This window comes from Arachis hypogaea, chromosome 4 (assembly GCF_003086295.3).
Source record: "Arachis hypogaea cultivar Tifrunner chromosome 4, arahy.Tifrunner.gnm2.J5K5, whole genome shotgun sequence".
NCBI lineage: Eukaryota > Viridiplantae > Streptophyta > Magnoliopsida > Fabales > Fabaceae > Arachis > Arachis hypogaea.
In genome coordinates, this window is record NC_092039.1 from 4,440,554 (window position 1) to 4,463,083 (window position 22,530).

General features: G+C 33.6%; 4 protein-coding genes across 7 annotated transcripts; 2 read left to right on the plus strand and 2 right to left on the minus strand.

Annotated features, from left to right (window-relative positions):
• Positions 1 to 2,701: 2,701 nt before the first annotated feature.
• On the plus strand, positions 2,702 to 8,432 carry LOC112795877 (stem-specific protein TSJT1-like). 2 transcript variants are annotated; one of them, XM_025838060.2, is made up of 5 exons: positions 2,702 to 3,145; positions 6,668 to 6,908; positions 7,077 to 7,197; positions 7,531 to 7,663; positions 8,062 to 8,432. In XM_025838060.2, exons 1-4 carry the CDS (start codon positions 2,943 to 2,945, stop codon positions 7,650 to 7,652), a joined length of 687 nt encoding a protein of 228 aa, XP_025693845.1. In that variant the 5' UTR covers positions 2,702 to 2,942; the 3' UTR covers positions 7,653 to 7,663; positions 8,062 to 8,432. The 2 variants fall into 2 exon arrangements, with proteins under 2 accessions (XP_025693845.1, XP_025693844.1); XM_025838059.2 differs by having other exon boundaries at positions 7,531 to 7,640.
• Positions 8,433 to 9,746: 1,314 nt separating this feature from the next.
• LOC112795876 (nuclear transcription factor Y subunit C-2-like) lies at positions 9,747 to 10,664 on the plus strand. The gene has a single exon (XM_025838057.3). It carries the CDS (start codon positions 9,747 to 9,749, stop codon positions 10,467 to 10,469), a length of 723 nt encoding a protein of 240 aa, XP_025693842.1. The 3' UTR covers positions 10,470 to 10,664.
• Positions 10,665 to 11,042: 378 nt separating this feature from the next.
• Positions 11,043 to 14,006, minus strand: LOC112795875 (receptor-like protein EIX2). Of its 2 annotated transcripts, XM_025838055.3 has the most exons (2): positions 11,579 to 14,006; positions 11,043 to 11,491 (listed from the first exon to the last, which is right to left on the minus strand). In XM_025838055.3, exons 1-2 carry the CDS (start codon positions 13,815 to 13,817, stop codon positions 11,166 to 11,168), a joined length of 2,565 nt encoding a protein of 854 aa, XP_025693840.1. In that variant the 5' UTR covers positions 13,818 to 14,006; the 3' UTR covers positions 11,043 to 11,165. The 2 variants fall into 2 exon arrangements, with proteins under 2 accessions (XP_025693840.1, XP_072089984.1); XM_072233883.1 differs by having other exon boundaries at positions 11,043 to 14,006.
• Positions 14,007 to 15,031: 1,025 nt separating this feature from the next.
• LOC112795879 (ATP-dependent (S)-NAD(P)H-hydrate dehydratase) lies at positions 15,032 to 20,544 on the minus strand. Of its 2 annotated transcripts, XM_072234875.1 has the most exons (8): positions 20,146 to 20,544; positions 16,725 to 16,787; positions 16,451 to 16,614; positions 16,249 to 16,310; positions 15,968 to 16,034; positions 15,645 to 15,712; positions 15,440 to 15,566; positions 15,032 to 15,354 (listed from the first exon to the last, which is right to left on the minus strand). In XM_072234875.1, the coding sequence occupies exons 2-8, from the start codon at positions 16,767 to 16,769 to the stop codon at positions 15,327 to 15,329; spliced, it is 561 nt and encodes a 186-aa protein (XP_072090976.1). In that variant the 5' UTR covers positions 16,770 to 16,787; positions 20,146 to 20,544; the 3' UTR covers positions 15,032 to 15,326. The 2 variants fall into 2 exon arrangements, with proteins under 2 accessions (XP_072090976.1, XP_025693847.1); XM_025838062.3 differs by lacking the exon at positions 15,645 to 15,712 and having other exon boundaries at positions 15,440 to 15,568.
• Between the last annotated feature and the right edge of the window lie 1,986 nt (positions 20,545 to 22,530).

Here is a 22,530-nt window from a genome sequence, read left to right on the forward strand (position 1 = left end):
TATGTTATATATTTATATAAAAATATATTTTAGGTGGATGTTGAATCAAAGATCTCTCACTAAATGTAAAAGACTAAAAAATTATTAATTGATAATTTAACATTTTTTTTTACATAAAAATCAGTTATATTTTAAATTATCATAAGTTATATCATAATATTATATCTTATTTGTAATCCGTGGGTAGGGTCGGGTACCCGCATATTAAGAGAAGGTAGGGTTAGGTTTGGGATATTCTCAACTCGCATGTAGGGTTATGGTTGGATCCAAACTCTACCCTACCCTACCCATTGCTACCCTTAGGTGGGAATGAGTAGGGTCTGAGCCTACCCGCTGGTTGAAAATTTCATTAAATCTCTATCCTATCCTATCCGGGGGTTGAAAATCTCTTAACCCTAACCCTACCCGCACGCTAAAGTTCTAAATCTTACCCTACCTTATCTTATTCGTATAAATATCAAATTTTTTTAAAATAAATATAAAATTCAATAATTTCAAATTTTATACATATTAATAAATACTCTAAATTATTAAATTAATTAACTAATTTAGTGGTTGTTCACTTATTACAAGTCATTACATGAGAGAGACCGTAGGTTTAAGTTTTACCTCCTTCATTACATACCTAACTTTTATAAAATGTGTTATATATGGGGTGTGAGTAGGGTAGAATAGGATACATCCTAAACCTATACTCTATTCTACCCGCTCACATATCTGGACCGATCTCTACCCTAATCGCAACGGATCGAATAACTTATCCTATTTGAACGGATTGAATTGGATTAAGTACTTACGAATAGGGTATGCATTGCTAACCCTATATATAAGAAAATATAAAAAAAAATTACACAAGCATAAATATAAGTAGATATAGACTCTTTAATTAGAATAGACAAGCATTTCTTATGTTACTTTCTTGTAGTTTAGTTCCATTTGATGTGTCTATGCCCACCATAGAAACCATAGGCCGTCCATCCGCGGTTTTATATGTAGAAAATATTGACCCGTTAAGCTTTTTGCATAGTGAAGCCATTAAATAGACAAACATGTTAGTAAACTAAACAGGCTAATGTAACATTCTCAGAGACATCTATGTGAATTGTGAAGTGTTTCCAAGTTCTAAGTTATTGTTGTAAATTTGCTCCTAAATGTAGTCATATAAATCATATAATAGAGTAGTAGTGGATGCTTGCGTTAGCACATTATGCCAAGAATATAATGATGAGGTTTTGATGGTTTATGATTTGATTGGTTCATATGTGAGACTAAAAGTTTTAGTTAAAATTTTGTCAAGCAAGGTTAGAAATATAATTATTTATATAATTTTTTTATTGGTTTAAATTTGTATGATTAGTGATTTTATGTAGATTTTAAATATTCATAGTTTTTTTAAAAGTAATTTATAATGGTATATATCGTTATAATAAAAATAATTTTTAGTGACAATAATATAATAATTATTATATATCTTATTTATTATATATTTTTGCAACTAAAAGAGTCTTTATTGATAAAAAGGGGTCTTAGTTACTGTATATCTTATTTATTATACATTTTTGTAATTGTCCGTTTCTTTTGTAACGATTAATGAAGTTTTTATCGATAATTATATAATTGTCGCTAAAATTTTCTAATAACAAAGCATAAAATATCTAATATTTAATTATCAATAAATGTATTAATAACTAATTTTATTGTTATTAAAAACAAAATAAAAAACTGTTAAAAAATAATTTTTTTTAATAGGGTATGTACAATGTTTGAAGGGCTTAGTAAAAGCGATATAATAAATTAAAGTTCACAATTACGTGTTGATTATATAAAATTCATAAGAGAGTTCTATATATGCATATTTTGCACTGGCCTTGTTCAGCTTTTGAATATTCTCCATGATTATGTCACTACTGACAATTTGGTTATTTTTTGTTATTAGAATTTAGAGGTTCCTGCATGAGTCTAAAGTTAACTACTATCCAATTTAGTTTGTAATTTATACAAAATAATACTAGACAACAACTATATGTAACAGCTGGGTAAGAAGGTAAGTAGTATATGGTGAATGGATCTTCTCAGTTAAAAATTTTAATTGACCATATTAATTTAGATCTCTCCATTATTAAATTTATATTTTTGTGGAACTTATAATTATATTAGTGTTTATTTTTAGTATTTGAGAATAATTTTGAAGAATCGAAATTGAAATATTTTTTGGCTTTGTGAGGTGGTTCATTTTAGTTACGAAGATAATTATATATTATCCATAGCTGGAATCGAAAAAGAAATATATCTATCAACAGTTCAATAATTTCCTTCTTTTGTAGAAAGAAAGAAGATAAGATAAAGTGATGAAGTGTACAAGAAAGAAAAATGTTACCACTGACAAAAAGTGACGGGTCCCCACTGGACCAAACTCTGGATGCTTCCGCAGTGAATAACTCCTTCCCAAAAAAATTAACGGTGATGATGGATTTCCGCGTAATCTCAACGGCTCCAAGCCAAAATGGTATCTGATCCTGATTCTACTGCTCCAAAAAATAATCGCCACCACCTGGACCCCACATGTCATCTATATTTTTTTAAAAATATTTTTAAATTTTATTTTACCCCAATATTTTTAAATTTTATTTTATTCCAATAATTAAAATTTAAAAATATTTTTAAAATTTTTTATAAACTACCAGAATAAAATATATATTTTACCCAAATTTAATTTCCAAAATGGGTGACGGAATTATAGATACTCGATGTAATATTTTATATTAGGAAATGTCCGAAACGCCCTCGTCGCTTCCATCTATATAACGAAGCGGAAGCTGCTTCTTCATTTCCCATTCCGTTCCCAGCCTTTGTGAGACAAAACAGGGGAAAAAAAAAGAGAAAGAAAGAAACGGTTTTGTATTTTTATTTTATTTTATTTTATTTTTGTAGAGAGAGAGAGAATGTTGGGAGTGTTCAGCAGCTCGATTGTGTCGCCACCGGAAGAGCTGGTGGCGGCCGGAAGCAGGACTCCTTCGCCGAAGATAACGGCCGGAGCTCTGCTGAAGAGGTTCGTGGAGAGCAAGCCGTCGTCGGTGTCGGTGCAGATCGGGGAGGATGCGCAGTTAGCTTACACGCACCACAGCGAGACGCCATGGCAACCAAGGTAAAAAAAAAAAAATCACAAATCACACATCACAACCGTATCGTGTGTTTCAGTGTTTACTGTTTAGTGTTCACTCGAGTCGCTTCGCCTTAAGCGATGTCGTTTTGTATGCTAATTAAGTAGTAATTACCTTCGTTTTCACGCGCTTGGGTTCGAGGTAGGTCGAATTGGAACGAAACGGTTCCTCTGCTTTACTACCGCAGTTCACAGATTATCGCTCACTGAACTTTACTCGTGTTAGATTATTGATAATTATTAAGAAATTTGATGATAGAGATTAAGATTAACTTAAAGGAGTGTTTGTATCGTTATGTGATCGGTTTTGTGCTGAGTCATTCGCTCGAACGACGATCGGATCCCTTGGATCATGCCTGCTAATAATCACTCTTGCTTACAATTGATTTTTTGTTATGATTTTTTATTTTGTTTATTTATTACAATTGATGAAAATTTACTGAAAGTTTAGGCGAAGTTGTTGGTAAGAGAAGACTTGAGAGGAAGAGGAGGAGTAGAAAATAAGTGGAGTTAGAAGAGAAAAGGAATGGATATTGGGATATATAGGACAAGTAGTGTGTACGTATTTTTACATGGCAATAATAAATTTGGTAGGTTGAATTATAGTGACCAGCTTTAATAATGACGATTAGAATTTATAGGGAATATCCTTATTATTAAAAATGGATAGTATCTCATTTAATTTGTTTTATATGTACATTGAGTCATTGACAACTATATTAAAAAAATATTTGATATTTGGTGTGATGAATATAGATATTTGTTTAGTGAACTCATATGTAAAGGTTATTGTATATATCCACCAATTAAAATATATATTATATATAATTTAAAAGATTTTGATTTAATTTATCTCATTTATTAACATGGGATAATTATATGAATGGGAAATGGAGGGTAGACATCAAATTAGTAAATATAATTATAAGTTTTATAAAAAAGATATGGTTTCATAAAATATTTTTGTGGTGTTAGTCTATGAAAGTTAAACCAATATAAATATTAAACGGATATTAAAAGGAGATATGTTTTAGGAGATTAGCTCTAATTATGTAGCTTTTGGGATAATTAATTTAAAAAAAGTTAATATTTCCAACCATAAATGTATAAGATTATACAAAAAGAATGATACACAAGCAAACGTTATATAAAAAATTAAATTAATTAAATATTAATCAATGATGAAGATTCATAGATATGAGAGGATACTTGGCTGTAGGAATTTGTGGTTGGCGATTCAATATGGTGGTTATGATTTGACTATCATCATAATTCATAACTCCTAAGGTTAAATAAAGACAAGAGTGGGCCAGTGGAAGCATATTACACATCGATCGTAGGTGTGACTAATTTTGAGGAGGATATAATGGGCATTTCCTGGATTAGCTGCCTTTTTTTTCCTTGCATGATTACAGATTACCACGACGTATCATGCAATAAAAAATAGAAGTAATGTTTTAAACCCCAAATAAATAAATAAATAATGTTTTTAAACATTTAAAATTATTTTTCATCTGTATATATTGCAAGAAAGTTCATAAGAGGAAATGTTTTTATTTTATGACTTTTTCTTTCAAGTATGATTTCTTTGTGGTTGAAGATTGAATATGCTGTAAATTTGGTGCAAATAATATATTTTGGCCAGAAAGTCACATTTCATTATTCACATGTTATCCGTGAGCATGACCTCATTCGTATAAGCTAAACCTGTATTTGAAGGATCAATGAGATTTATCATGAAGGAGCTAGTTTTCTGACATATACCAAATTACAATATATATATATACTAAAAAATTAGTCGAATTAATTTTTATATAAAATATATATTGAAAAGATATAAAATAATACATAAAAATACACACATATATGTGATAAATGATTTGGTGTGTATATAATATTTTTTTATTATAATTATAATAAATTATCAATGTCAATTTTACTTTGATATGATTCTACGGTACAAGGAGTTGGGGGTTGTTGAGAATGGCCTACTTTATATTACTAAGCTTCTAACTTTTTCAATATCGAAATATTTAAATCTTAAAACTTTTTGAGACACATTGGAGTCTTGTTAATTAAGGAGACTTCAGGTTAGTTGAGTCGGGTGTAGTCGTATTTTGATTATCATAAAATGAAAAAAATTGCCTTTGTGTAAATTTTTCTAGCAAAGCCATTATTCAGTTCCCCTTATCAGCGGCTTGAGTTTTATGTCTCCGTCTGAAGTTGTGGATCACAGTGTGAATTATTGAAGAATGGGGCCCATGATGAGGTGCAATATAGGCGTGGTTTTAAAAAGTAGTGGTTTACGTTTAAGCTGTTGCTCTCAAAACAGAAAGTCCATATACCATCTCCATATGTGAATGAATAATGGGACCATTATTTCAGATTCCACGTCTTTTTGGTGGCCATCATTATTAGCGTAATATACCATCCCATACTCAAGGACGGTCCAATTACCATACCTAATACTGTTGTCCTCTTTTCTTTCTCTTTTGTTTTTTATTCACTCATAGATGTGATATTAGATATTAGAGGGCGTACTTCTCATTGGGGTGCTTTCTTCATTGCTTGCAATCATTTAGGTCTTTTTTTGGGGCTAATTTTCTTGTTTTATGTTTATCTTTAGCTGATATTTTTTTTAAATATTTTTTTTCACTAAAGTTGCAGGAATTTTTTGGTGAATACTAAAGTTGCAGGAATTAATTTTAAATAGTGTTGATATTATAAAAGAGTAATTCCTCAGTATGAAAAAATAGAAAAAAGCAAAAAGGAGAGTAATTCTAAAGAAAAGAAAAAGAAAAAAAAAACGAAGAATAATTCGAATGCCTTATTTAGACGGTATCAAAATCACATAAACATGATATTATAAGAAGCAATGTATATTCGTGTTTCAGTAATTTTAGCTATTGATGTTAATTATAAAATATATATGATTGAATCAATTATTACAACTAATGAAACATCAATATTCCTAAAATATTTAAAAGTTTTTGGATACTAAGATGTATTTATAATATAAGTTTTTTCCTTTAATTAAGTTTGGATATGTGGACTGGCTCCTAAACTGTCGTTTTCTTTAGACCCTTTTTAGCCCAGGTAGGGGAGTGAGGATAAGGATGATGTAGCTTTTGGTCAACAAATGGAAGACAGAATACCCCAACAAAGTCTATTGCGATCTAGATTATACCTCTATAATTATAGTGACATTACGTGATAAGGCTAGGAGAAGCTTAATGCCTTGAACTATGGTGCAATAAATGGTTTCATACTTTCATTATCATCTTATCCTAAAATGTAAAAATTAACTTGGCTGTAATTTTGATCAAACTATGCTTTAGCATTTAAAAAGAGTTTTGTTCTTTATACTTATTCTTTCTCAGTTGACGTACACTTTGTAACTACTACAACGTGTTATTGCTAGTATTGTATAGTAAATATGGCGATGTAATGTGTTTAGCTAGATTGCACTGACCATCATTAAATCTAAATACTTCATGGTAACTGCAGATCATTTGCTGTTAAGGAGGAGATTTTCTGCATGTTTGAGGGTGCCCTTGACAATTTGGGCAGCTTGAAACAACAGTATGGACTGGCCAAGTCTGCCAATGAAGTTCTTTTGATCATTGAGGCTTACAAAGCCTTGCGTGATAGGGCACCCTACCCTGCCAATCGCGTTGTTGGCCATCTCAGTGGAAGCTTTGCTTTCATTCTTTTTGACAAGTCCACCTCTACCCTCTTTGTAGCTTCTGTAAGTTATCTATCCTATAAACAAATTATCTTGATACATAACCATGTTCTGTTTTGTCTTGTCCCTTTCTTAGTTTATCTGTATCTCTATCTTGAAACACTTACCAAACAAAATGTTTGTTCTTTTTCTCATAACCATCTGCATGTGTTGTTTTCTTTTATTTGACAGGATCAAGCTGGTAAGGTTCCTCTGTATTGGGGAATAACAGCTGATGGATACGTAGCATTTGCTGATGATGCTGATATTCTCAAAGGTGCTTGTGGAAAGTCACTTGCTGCTTTCCCTCAAGGTGGGTTTAATTCTGTGGCTTATTTATGTTCGTCATAATGGATCAAAATATCTATGATTCTGGGAAATGTTTGTGTCGTGTGACCCACAGAAACGATGCTTATAGTGACCCTAGATGGATCATATCCCCTCAAGATATTGATATTTCATAAATATGATAAAGATATTAAATAGCAGAGGGGAAAAAAACCCAAAAAGAAAATGTAACGAATGCAGAAAATTCTCTTAGAATAGAATAAAACAAAGACATTCTCTCAGTTATGAGTCAATTTCCAATTTTGTAAGAAACTCTCTGATTATTGATTGGTCTTGTTGCTGTGTACATATTCTACAGGATGTTTCTACAACACAGCAGTTGGAGGATTAAGATGCTATGAGAATCCTAAGAACAAAATTACTGCAGTACCAGCTGAGGAGGAGGAAATCTGGGGAGCAACCTTCAAGGTAACAACATGACACAAGTTTCGGTACTTCCCCTCATTTCTCCCTGCAGAATATTCATCTTTATCCGCTTAGATTAGAGAGCCAACAGTAACAGAAGTTATAAGAGAGGTTCTACTAGGTACAGACTACAGAAGGAAACTGAAATGTTTGGAATCATTGGAAAAAACAAAAACCAAAAAACTACAAAATCTGAGGGAAAACTGAATGATATTTCACAAAGGTTGAATGTCAATCCAAATGAATCAATCAAAGTCAATAGACTATTTTTCAAATATAAGTCCAATATGAGACTTGAGATTGCAGATAAATTTTGCATTCATAGTTTTAACTCTATTGTCGGTTCCGCGCTCTTGGTAGATGACGTTTCACATATCCATATCTGACATTTTAATTTTGTCTATTTGGTGGGATGAATTATCAGGTGGAGGGACCAGCAGCTGTTGCAGCTACAGAGTAGATGTTTTTGTTGAAGTGGGGTTTCCACATAATGATGTATCAGAGTAATGTGTTTATGTGGTTATCACTGCAAGGCATGCATGAGGGGCCATGTAAATACCCTTCCTTTGAATGATAAATCATAAATGTGAGAAGAGTGCATCTAGTAGTGTAACTTAATGTGTTCCTGTATCTTGTTCTTTAGGTTAGCCTTTTACTCTCTTTCCATTGTACAGTGTATGTAGCTCTTCCCCATGTAATAAAACTATGCGTTTGGCTTGGGATTCTGTAATACTCTCATTCCATGTAATGCATCTTAACTTTATTATATATGTATGCATTAAGATTTCACCTAAAGGTTTTAGGCAAGTCTATATATGTGGTTGTACCCTAAAATTTTATATTAAAATGGTCTATTTCTGAAAATTCAGCGATATAAATTACCCTTAAATCTTTGCTTGGACTATATATGAAGTCAATTGTTATGAAGAAACATCAGATTCAGAAAAAGCGTAGAAGGCAACGTTTTTTCTTGCAATACAACTCACAACATTTTCGTGCATTACGTTCATATAGCACTTAGAAGAGTTTGATGTAAAAATGGAAGTATGCCCAATATTCGCTCCGAAATATATGGCATGTTGCTGATTTTATTTTGTAACTAGCAAGCTAGTAGTAATAACTTATAAAAGTAAAACATGCATGGAACATCTCTACTTAACTACTTTAGAGATATGAATGAACGCAACTAGCACAAGTTACATGCATCTTCATCTTTCTTATTTAATTTCCTTTTGCCATTTGTGTAGATTCCAACACAGCAGCTTACGAACGCAACCTTAGCTTGTTTCAATGCGTATATATCATCATGTAATAAACCACTTAAGGTAAGGGCAACTTCGTCATACAAAAAATATTATCATGCGTTATAAGCACCATTCTTACATTTCTTCTTCAGTTTTTCCTCTCTCGGCAGAACTGAAATCTCTAATTGTAGTTGAGGTGTGTATCTCTATCTCTTTCTCTGTGTTCTTTATTGTATTCATATTCAGTTCAATTTCATACATCATAAAAATGTTTGTGCATGAAGCATGTAGTTGGTTCTATGGTGGATTTTGTAGTTCTGGATATATATTTATATTTTTGTATACATTGCATGCAAGGATGACCCACAAATGCAGTATTATATACACTTGATTAGAATACTATACTTATAAATGACTTGTATTCTTTTCCCTTTCTCTTTCCATTTAATGTTTGTTCGGATTATTTTTATTGTGAAAATAAAAAATGAATGAAACTTTTCTCATACATCACATAAGTAAATTTGTTATGTATTTGGATATAACATATAAGTTCATAACTTCATATACAATGTCACCGAGACACTAACCTCAGAATGATTTCACATAGCTTGCTATTCAAGTAACAAAACTATACTTTTTAAGTGCAAATTGAAGGATACATATCATTGCAAACTTTGCATCTTCCTTCTTGGCTAGTCAATCATGATGCATGTATCATATACTTTTTTTTTTGGGACTAATGGCAGTTTTCTTTATCATGTTTAATTAAGATTTATTAATTGTTTAAATGTATTCTTCTTAATGTTGTTTCTTATGATATACACTATTTGTTCATAGAATAATTTGAAGCTCATAAAACAAAACTATGGATAAAAAAGAGAGTGATCAATCTGCAACAAGAGGGACAAGCACTCCATCACACACCAAGGTAGTAGCTGGTCCTTCTGTTCCTTCACCTCTCTTAAGAGATCATCAACATTCTCACCATTACATCCACTACCACCACCTGCAACAAGAAGAAGAATTTCACCAAAAACTTCACAACTTTTGGGACAATCAGTACCGTGAAATCGAACAAGCGGCCGATTTCAGGATCCACAGCTTACCCTTGGCTAGAATCAAGAAGATCATGAAGGCTGATGAAAATGTGAAGATGATATCAGCAGAGGCTCCTATTATATTTTCCAAGGCTTGTGAAATGTTCATCATGGAATTGACAATGAGGGCTTGGAATAATGCTGAAGAGAACAAAAGGAGAACACTTCAGAAGAATGACATTGCTGCTGCAGTCACAAAAACTGATGTGTTTGATTTTCTTGTTGATGTTGTCCCTAGAGATGAAACCGTGGACCTTGGTTTATATGCTGGTATAAGAAGAGGTGGAGGCAATAATAATATTGTTCCTTGCTACTATTATGTGCCACCTCAGCATGTTATGGGTCCACCACCATATGGTCCTCCAAGAGTGCCTATGGTGGGAAGACATGTTCCTAATCAAGATAACATTAATGAGCAGCAAAATAGTGAAAATACTACTCATGCTATGTGTCCAAAGGAGCAAAATCATTCTTCAGATTCAGATGAATGAGGAGCAAGTAATGGTCACTTGGAGAAAATATATAATAGTGAGGACATAGCTATTAGATGCATGTATTTGTTCAGCTTTGACTTCAGCCAGGAAAGTGTATTAAGTAGTCAGAATTCTCTCTTTCTTTTTATATATGCTATCCTTTTATTGCTGTTCATCTTAGTATAAATTATAAAATATGAATCTATTTTTCAATAGCAATTTCAGAAACAAAAATGTAGATTTTTTTGTTTTTTGTAAATATGTAGTGTAAGATAAGGCCATACTTTGGATTTTACAGATTACTAGATCTGTCAACATTTTAACAATGGAAAAAGATAATCTAAAGTGAGAAGATTTCTCAAGTAATAAAGTAAGATGTTAATCACCCTTAAATTTGTAACTTCTATTATGTGTGAATCCCACACTCACTAACTTGATTTAAGGGTGATTAGAGATTACTTCTTCACTATAGAGGAACTTAATCCTTTAAAATATAAGAAAATGACATTTTAAAATAGATGAATATAGTAAATTATAAGCACTCATAAAGTTAGGTTATTTGTAATAAAAGTATTGCCCCACACTTGTAAGTTGTAACATTGATATATTATTCATGACAATAAAGAAACTTTATAGTCTAAAACACACAATTTGGTTTCACTATTAATATATATTGTAATAGCAGGATATACTTGAGAAACACTACTTTGAGGGCTATTTGAAAAGTTTGTTCATCTTTGTGACCACCATGACATAGAGCTGGTCTCTTAAGTCATACAAAAATCTGAAATAAGCATGTCTCCACTTTCTATTGAAGAAGATGACAGCACACACTCCCCAAAAGCAGGTAGCAAAACCAACCCCCATGCCCATATAGAAAGATGACCAAAACTGAGACTTATCATCATCATCATCATCAGCATCCAAAGGCTCTGTGCCTCCAAATATACCATCATGTGAGCAACTTTTTGTAAGTGGAGGTCCACAAAGATCAAGATTTCCAATGTAGCTGAGTGCACCAAAGCCTTGAAGTTGTGTCCCTGATGGGATTTTTCCTGTTAAGTTATTGAATGACAGGTTCAAGTAACTAAGAAAAGACAAGTTTGACATGCTCTCAGGAATTTCACCTGAAAGTTGATTCCTTGATAAATCAAGGGACTCAAGTTCTCTCATGTTGCCAATTTCCTTTGGTATCTTCCCCACTAACTGATTGTGGGACAAGTTCAAGGAGTGCAATTTAGTGAGGCTAAACATTTGTGCAGGTATTGTTCCAAGCAGATCATTACTTGAAAGGTCAACAATGCGAATCAAATTCCAGTCTTCATATTCTAATCCTTTACCCTTCATAAGCAGCATAAGATTTTCTGGTATGATGTAACACGTACCATCAATATAAAAGATGTAGCCAATTGCAATGACTGAACGAACATGGACAACCATAGCTGTGATATTGTTTATGCAACTTGGTATGTGTCCTGAGATTCTGTTATCTGCAAAATCCAAGATAGTGAGGGAATGCATTTGGCATATCTGTGGTGGAATGGTACCAGTGAATTGATTGGACCTTAGTTGGAGAGCCCTTGCTTTGTGTGGAAGCCAGTTTGGTATACTTCCTGAGAAGCGATTTTCGCGAACATTCAGGATCAACAAGGAGTGGCAATTTTGTAGTGAGAGAGGTATGTCTCCAGAGAGATTATTCTCATGCAAATGGAGTGATGTACGATTTTCCAACAATCCCATTGATGGGGGAATCTTGCCACTTAGATCATTGTTTCCTAGATTGATATGAAGCAACGATTTCCAATTCGTCCAGCAATCTGTAAGCCCTCCAGATAATTTGTTGTTGGACATGTCCAAGTACTCCAAATTGCTTCTTCTGTCCATGTCATGGCACAAAAGGGGAACCATCGATCCTGATAGAGAGTTGTTGTCTACCATGAAAACGCGTACACTTGATGATAATCTAGGGAGACCACCTTTCAAATTATTTGATGATAGTTGTATGAAAGAAGAATTAAGCAACACATTTGACAAGTCCCCATCTATTGAGTTGCCCACCAATTGGAGAAGTTCAATTTTGGATACAAAACTCCAAAACTTGTCTCCAGTCTCAAATGAAAATTTTGAGTTCGCAAAACCAAGGGACTTGAGAGATGTCTGTGTATACAACCATTGAGGAGGTTTAGGGCCAACAGGACCCAAAAATACACCATCAAGTTGGAAAGGAGGTATCCAATGTAAGTCAAAATCAAAGATGATGTTTGGTGATTCCACAAACAAGAACTTTAAATTTGATAGATTTGTGAAATGTTTTTCAGACACAACTCCTGTAAAGTAGTTAGACCTGGCCTTTAAGGCAACTAAAGATGACAGGTTTCCCAAATTTATAGGAAGAGGTCCAGAAAATAAGTTTGAAGATAAATCAAGGTATGTGAGATGCTCAAGTTTACCTAAGCAATCTGGAATTGGTCCATTTAAATCATTGTTAGACAAAACCAAGTATTTCAAGACTTGAAAATTTGGCATTGCCTTAGGTAATTCACCTCTCAAAAGATTATTGTCAAGGTAAATATACGAGATATCACAAGTAAGATTGAATAACCAATTAGGCACCTCTGAGTAAATTGCATTCACGGAAAGATCAAGAACTTCAAGTGCAGTAAAATTAGCAAAATGAAGAGAAGGACTCATGTTATCAAGATGACAATCAACCAAGTACAACTCTGACAACGATGGAAGCATAGCCATTAACTGGACCCAATTAGTTTCCGTGCGAAGATCAATACCACTAAGGTCAATATATTTCAATGAGTAAGCACTAGAAAGCCATTCCAAATTGTGAATTAGAAGGTTTAAATTACCTGATAGATCAAGGTAATGAAGACTTGAAGAGTTTTCACACTGATAATGAAGATTACCTAATGAAAGGTTATGACAACTTGGACTATTCATGGAATCATATGTCATAGCTAAGTAATCATGGTTACTCAAATCCAAGTGTTCTAAAAATTCCATTTGCAACAAAGATATGGGGATGTCACCTGAGAGACAGTGTGATTTATCAATGAAGTTATTATAACCATAGCCATTTATAAATGAACAAGGGAGATTGAGTTGTGTGACTCTACTGGTGAAGTTGTGACACACAACTCCATACCAATGGCAGCAATCTTGTTGAGAGGACCATGCAGAGAGGAGGCCTGATGGATCTATAGCTCCATTTTTGAAGTTCAAAAGGATTTGCTTGTCTTTCTCATTGCAGTGGATCTTGGAATCGGAACCGTGTATGCAAGTGGTGAACATGATTGCACATAATGACCAAGCTAGAATGCTTGCATGCTTGAAATTGGAAGGAAAGGAATCCATGGAATTGATGAAGGGTCTAACTAGGGATAGTGGCTCAATGGCTTCAAGGGAAGTAGTTTACATGTTGTTCCTGAATTCAAAGTTTGTATTTATAATTCGAGTGGAGTCTACATTGTTTGTTTCTAATAGTGAATAACCTGTAAGTCAACACCATATTTTGCACATAATATATACATCTAATATTTTTTAGATAAGGTTTAATTTGGTCTCTAAATTTTTGCTTTATAATTATTTTAGTAATTTGGACATCTAATACTTAGTGTGTGTAATTAACTACGAATATAGCATTTTAACGGTTAGTCTACGTGACACTAAGGGTATCTAAAAGTATCGAACTCAATTTGGTTTTTTAGGTGACTTAATGGCTCAATTTAGTCTATTGAAGGACCAATTGAGTCTCAAGCCTTTAATAAAATATCAATTAACTATTAAGCTGCAACAATTGCAGTTAATTATTGCACACATACATATTCTGTTAATTAAGTTAAAAACGAAATGATCTACTTGACTCATGGTTAAATAAGAAACTAAAACTAAACATGTTTAAAATTCAACCATCATCATGGAGTAAATCTAGCGTTGAAATTTGAAAATGGCATAACCAGTTGTGGTCCATAGGAGATAAGCAACCCATCAATTTCTATTGTTGTAACACTAAAAGTGACTTGAATGTAAAATTATCTTATGATGTCACCCTAAATACTACGAACCTTCCCTCTAAAGACCAACAACAGATGCTTAGCTACTTGTGGTTCATAGGAGATAAGCAATCCATCACTGTCTATTGTAACACTTAAAGTGACTTAAATGTAAAATTATCTCATTATGTCACACTAAATACTAAGAACCTTCCCTCTAAAGACCAACATCACATTGCATGACTCCAGAAATTGATACATGATTAAAAAAAGGTTAACATTGACAATGTATTTTAACAATTTTACTTTCATTTCAGTAGACAAATAGATTCTCTCTGACTTTTTCGAGAAAATATTTAACAATTCACTATTAGAAGATATTCAAATTCTTGTAAGCTTATTCAGAAAATCCAACTATACTAATAATTTATACCAACAATTAAATTCTTACTCTTGCATCATCTGACATCTCTTTTCAGTTTTTAATAATCCAATTATAACTGAATACATTTTATTTGATTTTCTACCCATTGACACCATTATTTTACCATGTCATAAGTATAGTAAGCACCAAAATATATAAATAAGTAGAGGAGTTTCATTAGCAATCAACTTCTGCGATAGACACCGGTAGATATACCTAAATTTCCTCTACTCTGATCAAATCATTTTCTATGGATCCTTGTATGAATATGTGCCAAACTATATCGTAATTGATCGGGTAATTCATATCTAGATACATTGATGTAAGGAAACACCAAAAAAAACAGTAACAAAGAGAAAGAGTAATATCTTTTCATGGCTAGTTCAAACAAGGCCTTACTTTGTGGGCAAGGCTAACAGTAATTTCACATGTCTTCACAAAACAGCATTAAGTGGCAGGGCAAATATCTTCCAAACTGCATGAAAGAATGCAAGAGCTTAAGAATTAAGATCATTGAAAAACTGAAAATAGATAATGTTTCTTTGTAGAAGACTCTCTACCTTTCCCCAAGGCACTCAATAATGTCACCAGTGACTGTTGATCTTTTCTTATGGCAGAATGCAAGTGAAGCAGCCTTCCTCATCATTGCAGACCCAGCAACGCATCCCAGAACAGCTGGATTTTTACAACTGAAAAAGGAATTTAAAAAAAAAGGCTTAGGTTAATAGGGTTGGCCACTGCACCTAAGAAAAAATGATGGCATATAACTGAGATTTGAATTTGGATCAGCAGCTATGATATGTTGGCGTGCCCACGACAAAAAGACAGCGACACTGCAACAATGAAAAGAAAGGGTGTATTTTTACTTCAAAAATCTTGAATTTTGATCTTAAGGCCTGTTTGGTATGTTTGATAAGAGCTTATCCTATCAATTATTTTAATGTTTCTTCAATTTTAAATAGCAATAATTAATTACCTGGAAATAAAACTGATATAGTGATATCAATAAATGCAGGAGCCATCTAAAGATACAACACATTCTTTCATGAGAGGAATTTCACAAACACCATGAGCAAAGAATTACATACCTTCCAGAAAGGACATCACCTTGGCCGCCGCATCGTCTAGGAGAACCATATATGCTCACCGATTTGACTGCATGCATAATAACCAGAATCAAAAGAGTTACAAACATCTATGAAAACAGTAATATGGAGTACCAGAAGAACATCACATTCTTGATTGGTACAAGAAAATGTTGTTCAAGCAAAAGAAGGATGAACGATAAAATAATCTTCATCCTTTCAGCCGCCCTACGTTTCCGCAAAATTAAGGAAGAACAAGGATTTCCTATATATCAAAATTGCACCTGTATCACCATCACTTATCAGATCAGATTTTCCTTTCTTTAAAATAGTAACGCCACCAATCCTGCCAAAGAAGAGTGGATAGTAGCATTTAACTGGTGTAATTAATAGCAAATAATGATTAGTCACTAAAATCTATCTGTAAATACACAAGGATCAATTGCCAGAAAATTGGTAATGTTCTAGTACAAACCAATGGCTTACTTTTTGGCAAGAGAGAGCACTTGCTGAGTAGCATCTACATCATTCACTTCTGAACTCAATACTTTCTCCACAAGACGCTTGTATTCATTGACATTTGGGGTTAGAACAGCTAAGCCATAACCGCTAACAAGGTCAATATTATTTGTCACAAGGAAAAGTCCATCCTGAATTTCCCCAAAAAAGTTGTTGAGGATAATCAATCAAATATATACAATCTTAAACGAAATCAGTCATATGATCATATGTTCGTAAGTCTGAACCTCAGTAGACATACCCCATCAATCACAATTGGGACATTTGTCTGTCTTGCATGTCTCATTATTTCACTCACACAATCCTAACAACATTGTGCAAACGTTAGAATTAATGATAATGAACAATGGCATGGGGCAACAGTTAGATTGCACAGCATGCAATTTCATATAACATCAATGGGAAAAAACAATTCCTACATCAGAAGGGCAAGTACTAAGTAGAAAACAGTATGCTTCACAACTACTGAGCACATCTTAAAGCTATAAAATCTATGTACAAGACGTATAGTTAAAGCTTGTAGGATAGTGCAATTCTTTGAAATTACACCAAATTTGTTTAACCAAGGTGAGCTTGTTCATCTTTGCTATCTTCGACTTTATTACCAGAAAGCAACATATATTTTTTGAAATTTATGAAATTATGCTTCATCACATTTGAAACCAAATGAGCCTTCATGAGTAAAACATGTCTTATGGGTTTGTCTTAGAATGACTAGTTAATTGACAATCTTTAGGCCATAGTTATCCAATTAGAATCACATGAATCACATGCATACTGGAAAAGAAAAGTCACTCCAGGAGAAAGCATACTAGATGATCAAATGCGGAGGAGGGCGTGGTTTGAGGAACACAGAAAGCTTCAAGACATCTACAAATTCAAAGCCACTGGTTCAGAAATCAGCGAGCTTTAGATGATCTAGCTTAAAAGTCAGTAATTAATAACAGAAAATTGAGAAAATTTTCTTTCTTTCTTTTTTTATATTTTAAATTTAGCTGGTTGTCGTTATTGGATGAGTGCACGTGTTCCCAATTCGGTAGCGCTTAATAAAAAATCTCTTAAAATATTCACTCAAGAGAAGTTTAATTTAACTAAGGAAAATAATACTAAATAATTAGCAATGGCCAATAGAAACTGAGTGTTGAGGTAGGAACTTTTGCTGCAGTATGGAGTAGAAGCTGGTGGATATGAAAATTAGGATCACTTTGAGCCTCATGGATTCAACTCAGTTGGCTGTGATTACTTGTATTTAGATTAAGAATGAGTTTAATTTTGCATTGCACTAAAGATGAACAAACGAGCAAGGTGAACTAGTTACCTCTTTCCCTGGTTTTAATGTAATTTTTAAAGAAAGATACTATGATAGAAATAGACAGAGTTTAATCACTAACTACTAGTCTATTAAAGATTTTAGGTTGGTTTGACTCAGCCTTGACTAAGATTTACACTGGATTCATCTGCCCAACCTTAACGGTAACTTTGATAAGAAAAAACAAAATAAGTTCTTAATGTTCCAAACTTCATTTTAAACACATTTTTTAACTACCAAATAGAAGACACAAATGAAAATAGCAATTGTTGCACATATGAGACTTGTGAACTTCGAAGATGCCATGATCTCTTTCCTACATTTGATCACACATTTTAATCATTGAATTGTTGCACTGCATGGCCATATTATTATCTCTTCCAATGTCAGGTGAGTCCATCTCATCTTCAAGTACTTAATCATAACAAAGTACTTTACCATGCTCCAAATTTGGAAGCGTGAACCCACGTAACTACGTGTCATTTGGTTGAATATCTCCCCCATTTTTGTTTCTTTTATTTTTTAATGTCTTGTGATTAAGATAAATACAAATTTTTGTGATGTTCATTCATTCATTTTTACTTAAGTGTTATCTTTTATTCTTTTTCTCTTTATAACTTTATCACTTTTTATTTTCATAACTCATTTTAGAAGCTACAATCAAACAAAACCTGGGATATCAATGATCATATGTTCAAAAGATTCAATTTCTTGAGTTGATAATATATTTTCATAACTCATTTTGTTCTTATTTTTATTTTGAATAAAACCCTAAAATAGTTGGTCTATTTTTGGAGCAGGTTACCATGCAGGTGTCATGACAATCCCTCCTTATTTTTCCTTCACCCTTTTATTTTTCAGCTAAAAATTTTTTATTATCGATAAAGACAGTGTGCAAACTCTTCCTATATACACCTGTGATATATAACCGGTCTTAAATCTGGACAAAGGAGGAAGGATGTGTTAGGCCCAAGGTTCTGAAGACCGGACCGGTCATCGAACCACTCTCGTTATTGGTTTAATGATTTATAGGTTCAACCAGTTCGACATCGTTTTATAATAAATTAATAAATAAAATATAAATAAACACATTAAAACATAATTATAGTTTAATATAAACTTTAAAATATCATCCAAATTAAAAGTACTATATAAACCAGAATATTATGATCTCATTCAAATACAAACTCAAGTCAAATAATAAAAACAACCAACTAAACAAAAAATGCCAACATCCAAGTTTGTCATCAATCATATTTATTCACATTCACAATTTTATCACAAAAATTGAATTAAGTGAAACCATTTATCCACTTAAAATGAAAATAGCAAGTAAAACACCTGCTCTGAGAACATCAGCAACAACATCCTCTGCTGATTTTGCATACTTCTGATATTCATAAACAGTGGCCACTACATGTTACGATTTAATATTAGGAAGGGTACTAGTTATGCCCATTAGAATTACTTAGTTTTTTAAGAATATAGATAAGAGACTTTTATCAATGTATTAAAGGAATTAATGAATTGATATTGAACTTGGTTCAATTTGGAGTTTCTCTCCCTAATTCAAAGAGGGAGTTCTAACATTGGTGCTATCGTTTAGAGGTTTCTTCCATTTTTCATGGAAAAACAAATAACTCAACAATCTGAAGATACATTTCCAATATACACCTGAGGAGAAGAGATTCATAAAGGTGGAAAGAGGTTTGAAAGGGAAAGCTCTAGGATGGTTTCAGTTATGGAAGGCGCTCAATCCATTTGCCAATTTGGAAACATTCGGAGTTGCATAATGGAAAATTGAGTGGGAAGAGATTAAAGCTAGACTAAGCCAACAACAGCAACCACCACAAATCGATCAAGAAGCAACCAAATCTCAGCTATCAACAGAACAAGAACAAGACTCGCAGTAGCATCAAACAGAAATTCAACAAAAAAGAGAGGCCGAAATCTATGCAAATTCAGATTCAACAAGCACTTTAGCAACAAATCCAACAACAGATCACAAATTCAATTTCACAATATCAGTTCACAAATCAACAAGTCCAGAATATGAAATTGACGAAGAAGAAGAACCAGATTTCAATTTTGAATTTCAACCACAACAACAGTAAGAAGAATCAAACAGAAATTGCAGATCAAGCATGAATTCAAAATTCAAATCCAGAAATTCAATAAAAAATAACTCTAAATCCTCTAAATCCTTTAAGTGATTAAGCATAAAAAAAAAACCTAAGCAAGATCTTGAATGAATAAACTAAATCATACTAATCTAACCAAGCAAAAGAGGAAAGGTACATCTCTGAATCTGAACAACAAATGAACAAAAAAAAGGCAAGAAAATAACCATTACTTTCAGTACGAGACTCTGAGAAGTGAGCAATGAGCAGAGTATGAGGGAGAAGGAGAAAGAACGCTGGTGATGAGAAGGTGAGGGCAACGGTCGACTAGGCAATGAACACGACGACTCAGACGTGCGACGGACGACGGGCTACCAGGAGAATATACAGGCGGACGCACCGATTGTTTAACGCTGAGTCGAGCCTTGCGGCGGTGGGGGAGACTGTAACCTAGGGTTGAGAGTTGAGAGAGGAAGGACTGAGGATTGGGGGAATGGCTGGGGGAGAGTGGCTGGAAATGACAGTTGCGACGGCGGGGTGGCACGGCGGTGGCTGGACGGAGCAAGTAACAGAGTCATGGAGGAGCTCGAAGGCCAGATGTTGCTGCGGGTAGTGTGAGTGAGTGAGTTGCTCAAGGACGGGAGAAGAGGATTAGGTTTTGGTGGAAAATTTGAAAACCGGCCGGGATCCCGGTTTGGTTCGACTGGTTGGTTCCTGGCCGGTTCGGCGGTTCGATAGCGGTTTTCAAAAAGGGCGGTTATGACTTCTGACCGAATCGAAAACTTTATCGGTTCACAGTTTGATCGGTTCAATTGGTCGGTTCGAACCGATTTTCAGAAAAAGATAAAGGCAGAGGTTGGAGCGATACAAGGTTGAGATTTGGGACACAGAACATAGGCATTCTAACAGAAAAATTCATAGAGGTCGTAGATACCATAACAAGGAGGAAGATTAACATCATGTGCCTATAAGAAACAAAATGGGTCGGCACGAAGGCTAGGGAGTTAGATACCTCCGGGTTCAAACTTCGGTATACAAGAAAGATGAAGAATACGAATGAGGTAGGTATGGATAAACAATGAAAGGAGGACGTAGTGAATGTCAAGAGAGTGGATGATTGGACCATCTCTATCAAACTCGTGGTGGAATAAGGTACTTTTCATGTGATTAGCGATTATGCATCACAAGTGGGTTTGGATGAGCAACATAAGATAAAGTTTTAGAAGGATATAGAGAGTTTGGTTTAAGGCATACCTTCGAGAGATAAGATTTTCTTATGAGGAGATTTAAATGGCCATGTTGAAAGAAAAGTGACTAGGTATGAAAGTATTCACGAATGCCATAGTTTCGGGGTGGTTAATACCGATGGTAAAATTATTTTGGACTTTTCCTCAATCTTTGACATTCTCATCGCAAATACATGTTTTAAAAAGAGAGACGAACATCTTATAACCTATAGGAGTGGAATGACAAGCTCTTAAATTGACTTTTTCTTGTTGAAGAGATTCAACCAGAAATTTTGAATTAATTGTAAAATTATTCTGCTAGGGAGTTTAACAACACAACATAAAATGCTCGTCATGGATTTTCGCATTGAGTAAAATTTGAGAAAAATACATCATACAAAAAATCCAAGAACGAAGTGGTGGCGGATGAAAGGTAAGGAATAAAGAAACTTCCTAAGACAGATAGGAGAAGAGGCAAAGTGAGAAGGGGATGAAAGCACGGAAGAGATGTGGAAGGAGATGATAGAAGTTATTAGAAAAATAGTAAAAGAAAGTTTTAGTGAATTTAGAGGGATAGAACCAAGGGACAAAGAGTCTTGGTAGTGGAATGCGAGTGTACAAGAAAAGATAATGGTAAAAAGGGAGTGCTTTGAAGAATGATTTTTGTTCCACAATGCAGATAATTGGAAAAATATAAGGCAACTAAAAAATAGACAAAAGTGATTGTAAGTGAAGGAAGAACAAAAGCATATGAGGGCCTCTACTAGTATTTAGGTACGAAGGAAGGAGAAAAAGATATATATAGAATCGCAAAGAGCTGTGAAAGAAGAACGAGAAACTTTGATCAGGTTAAGTGCATAAAGAATTAAAATGGAGAGGTTTTAGCTCAATATGAGAAGATCAATGAAAGGTAGAAGAGCTACTTCTACGTGTTATTTAATGAATGACAGAAGACTCTTTCGAGTCTTGGTCGATTATGCATGATGGAAGAAAGATTAAAACTTCGACTACTATCAGAGGATTCGAGACTTCAAGGTAAAAGATGCTTTAAAGTGGATGAAAAATGGTAGGACAATAGGACCCGATAATATTTCGATTGAAATTTGGAATGACCTTGGAGAGAAAGACACCAGTTAGTTAACCAAGTTTTTTTATGAGATTTTAAGGTAAAAAAAGATGTTAGATAAGTGGAGAAAAAGCACATTAGTACCTATTTACAAGAATAAGGGAGATATCCAGAATTGTGAAAATTATAGAGAGATCAAACTCATGAGTCATTCCATGAAGTTTTGGAAAAGGATGATAAAACAGAGGTTGAGACAAGAGACACAAGTAACAAAGAACTAATTTAGTTTTATGTCAGGCAAATTCACTACTAAAGTTACATACCTG

What these genes read in the sequence shown, in the direction of transcription:
- LOC112795877 (XM_025838059.2), top strand. Translation starts at nt 2,943, where the DNA reads ATGTTGGGAGTGTTCAGCAGCTCGATTGTGTCGCCACCGGAAGAGCTG. An exon ending in GAGACGCCATGGCAACCAAG is followed by an intron (nt 3,146 to 6,667) that starts GTAAAAAAAAAA and finishes TGGTAACTGCAG; the next exon opens with ATCATTTGCTGTTAAGGAGG. An exon ending in ACTTGCTGCTTTCCCTCAAG is followed by an intron (nt 7,198 to 7,530) that starts GTGGGTTTAATT and finishes CATATTCTACAG; the next exon opens with GATGTTTCTACAACACAGCA.
- LOC112795876 (XM_025838057.3), top strand. Translation starts at nt 9,747, where the DNA reads ATGGATAAAAAAGAGAGTGATCAATCTGCAACAAGAGGGACAAGCACT.
- LOC112795875 (XM_072233883.1), bottom strand. Translation starts at nt 13,817, where the DNA reads ATGGATTCCTTTCCTTCCAATTTCAAGCATGCAAGCATTCTAGCTTGG.
- LOC112795879 (XM_072234875.1), bottom strand. Translation starts at nt 16,769, where the DNA reads ATGAGACATGCAAGACAGACAAATGTCCCAATTGTGATTGATGGG. An exon ending in TCCCAATTGTGATTGATGGG is followed by an intron (nt 16,615 to 16,724) that starts GTATGTCTACTG and finishes GGGGAAATTCAG; the next exon opens with GATGGACTTTTCCTTGTGAC. An exon ending in GGTGATGTCCTTTCTGGAAG is followed by an intron (nt 15,713 to 15,967) that starts GTATGTAATTCT and finishes TCATTGTTGCAG; the next exon opens with TGTCGCTGTCTTTTTGTCGT.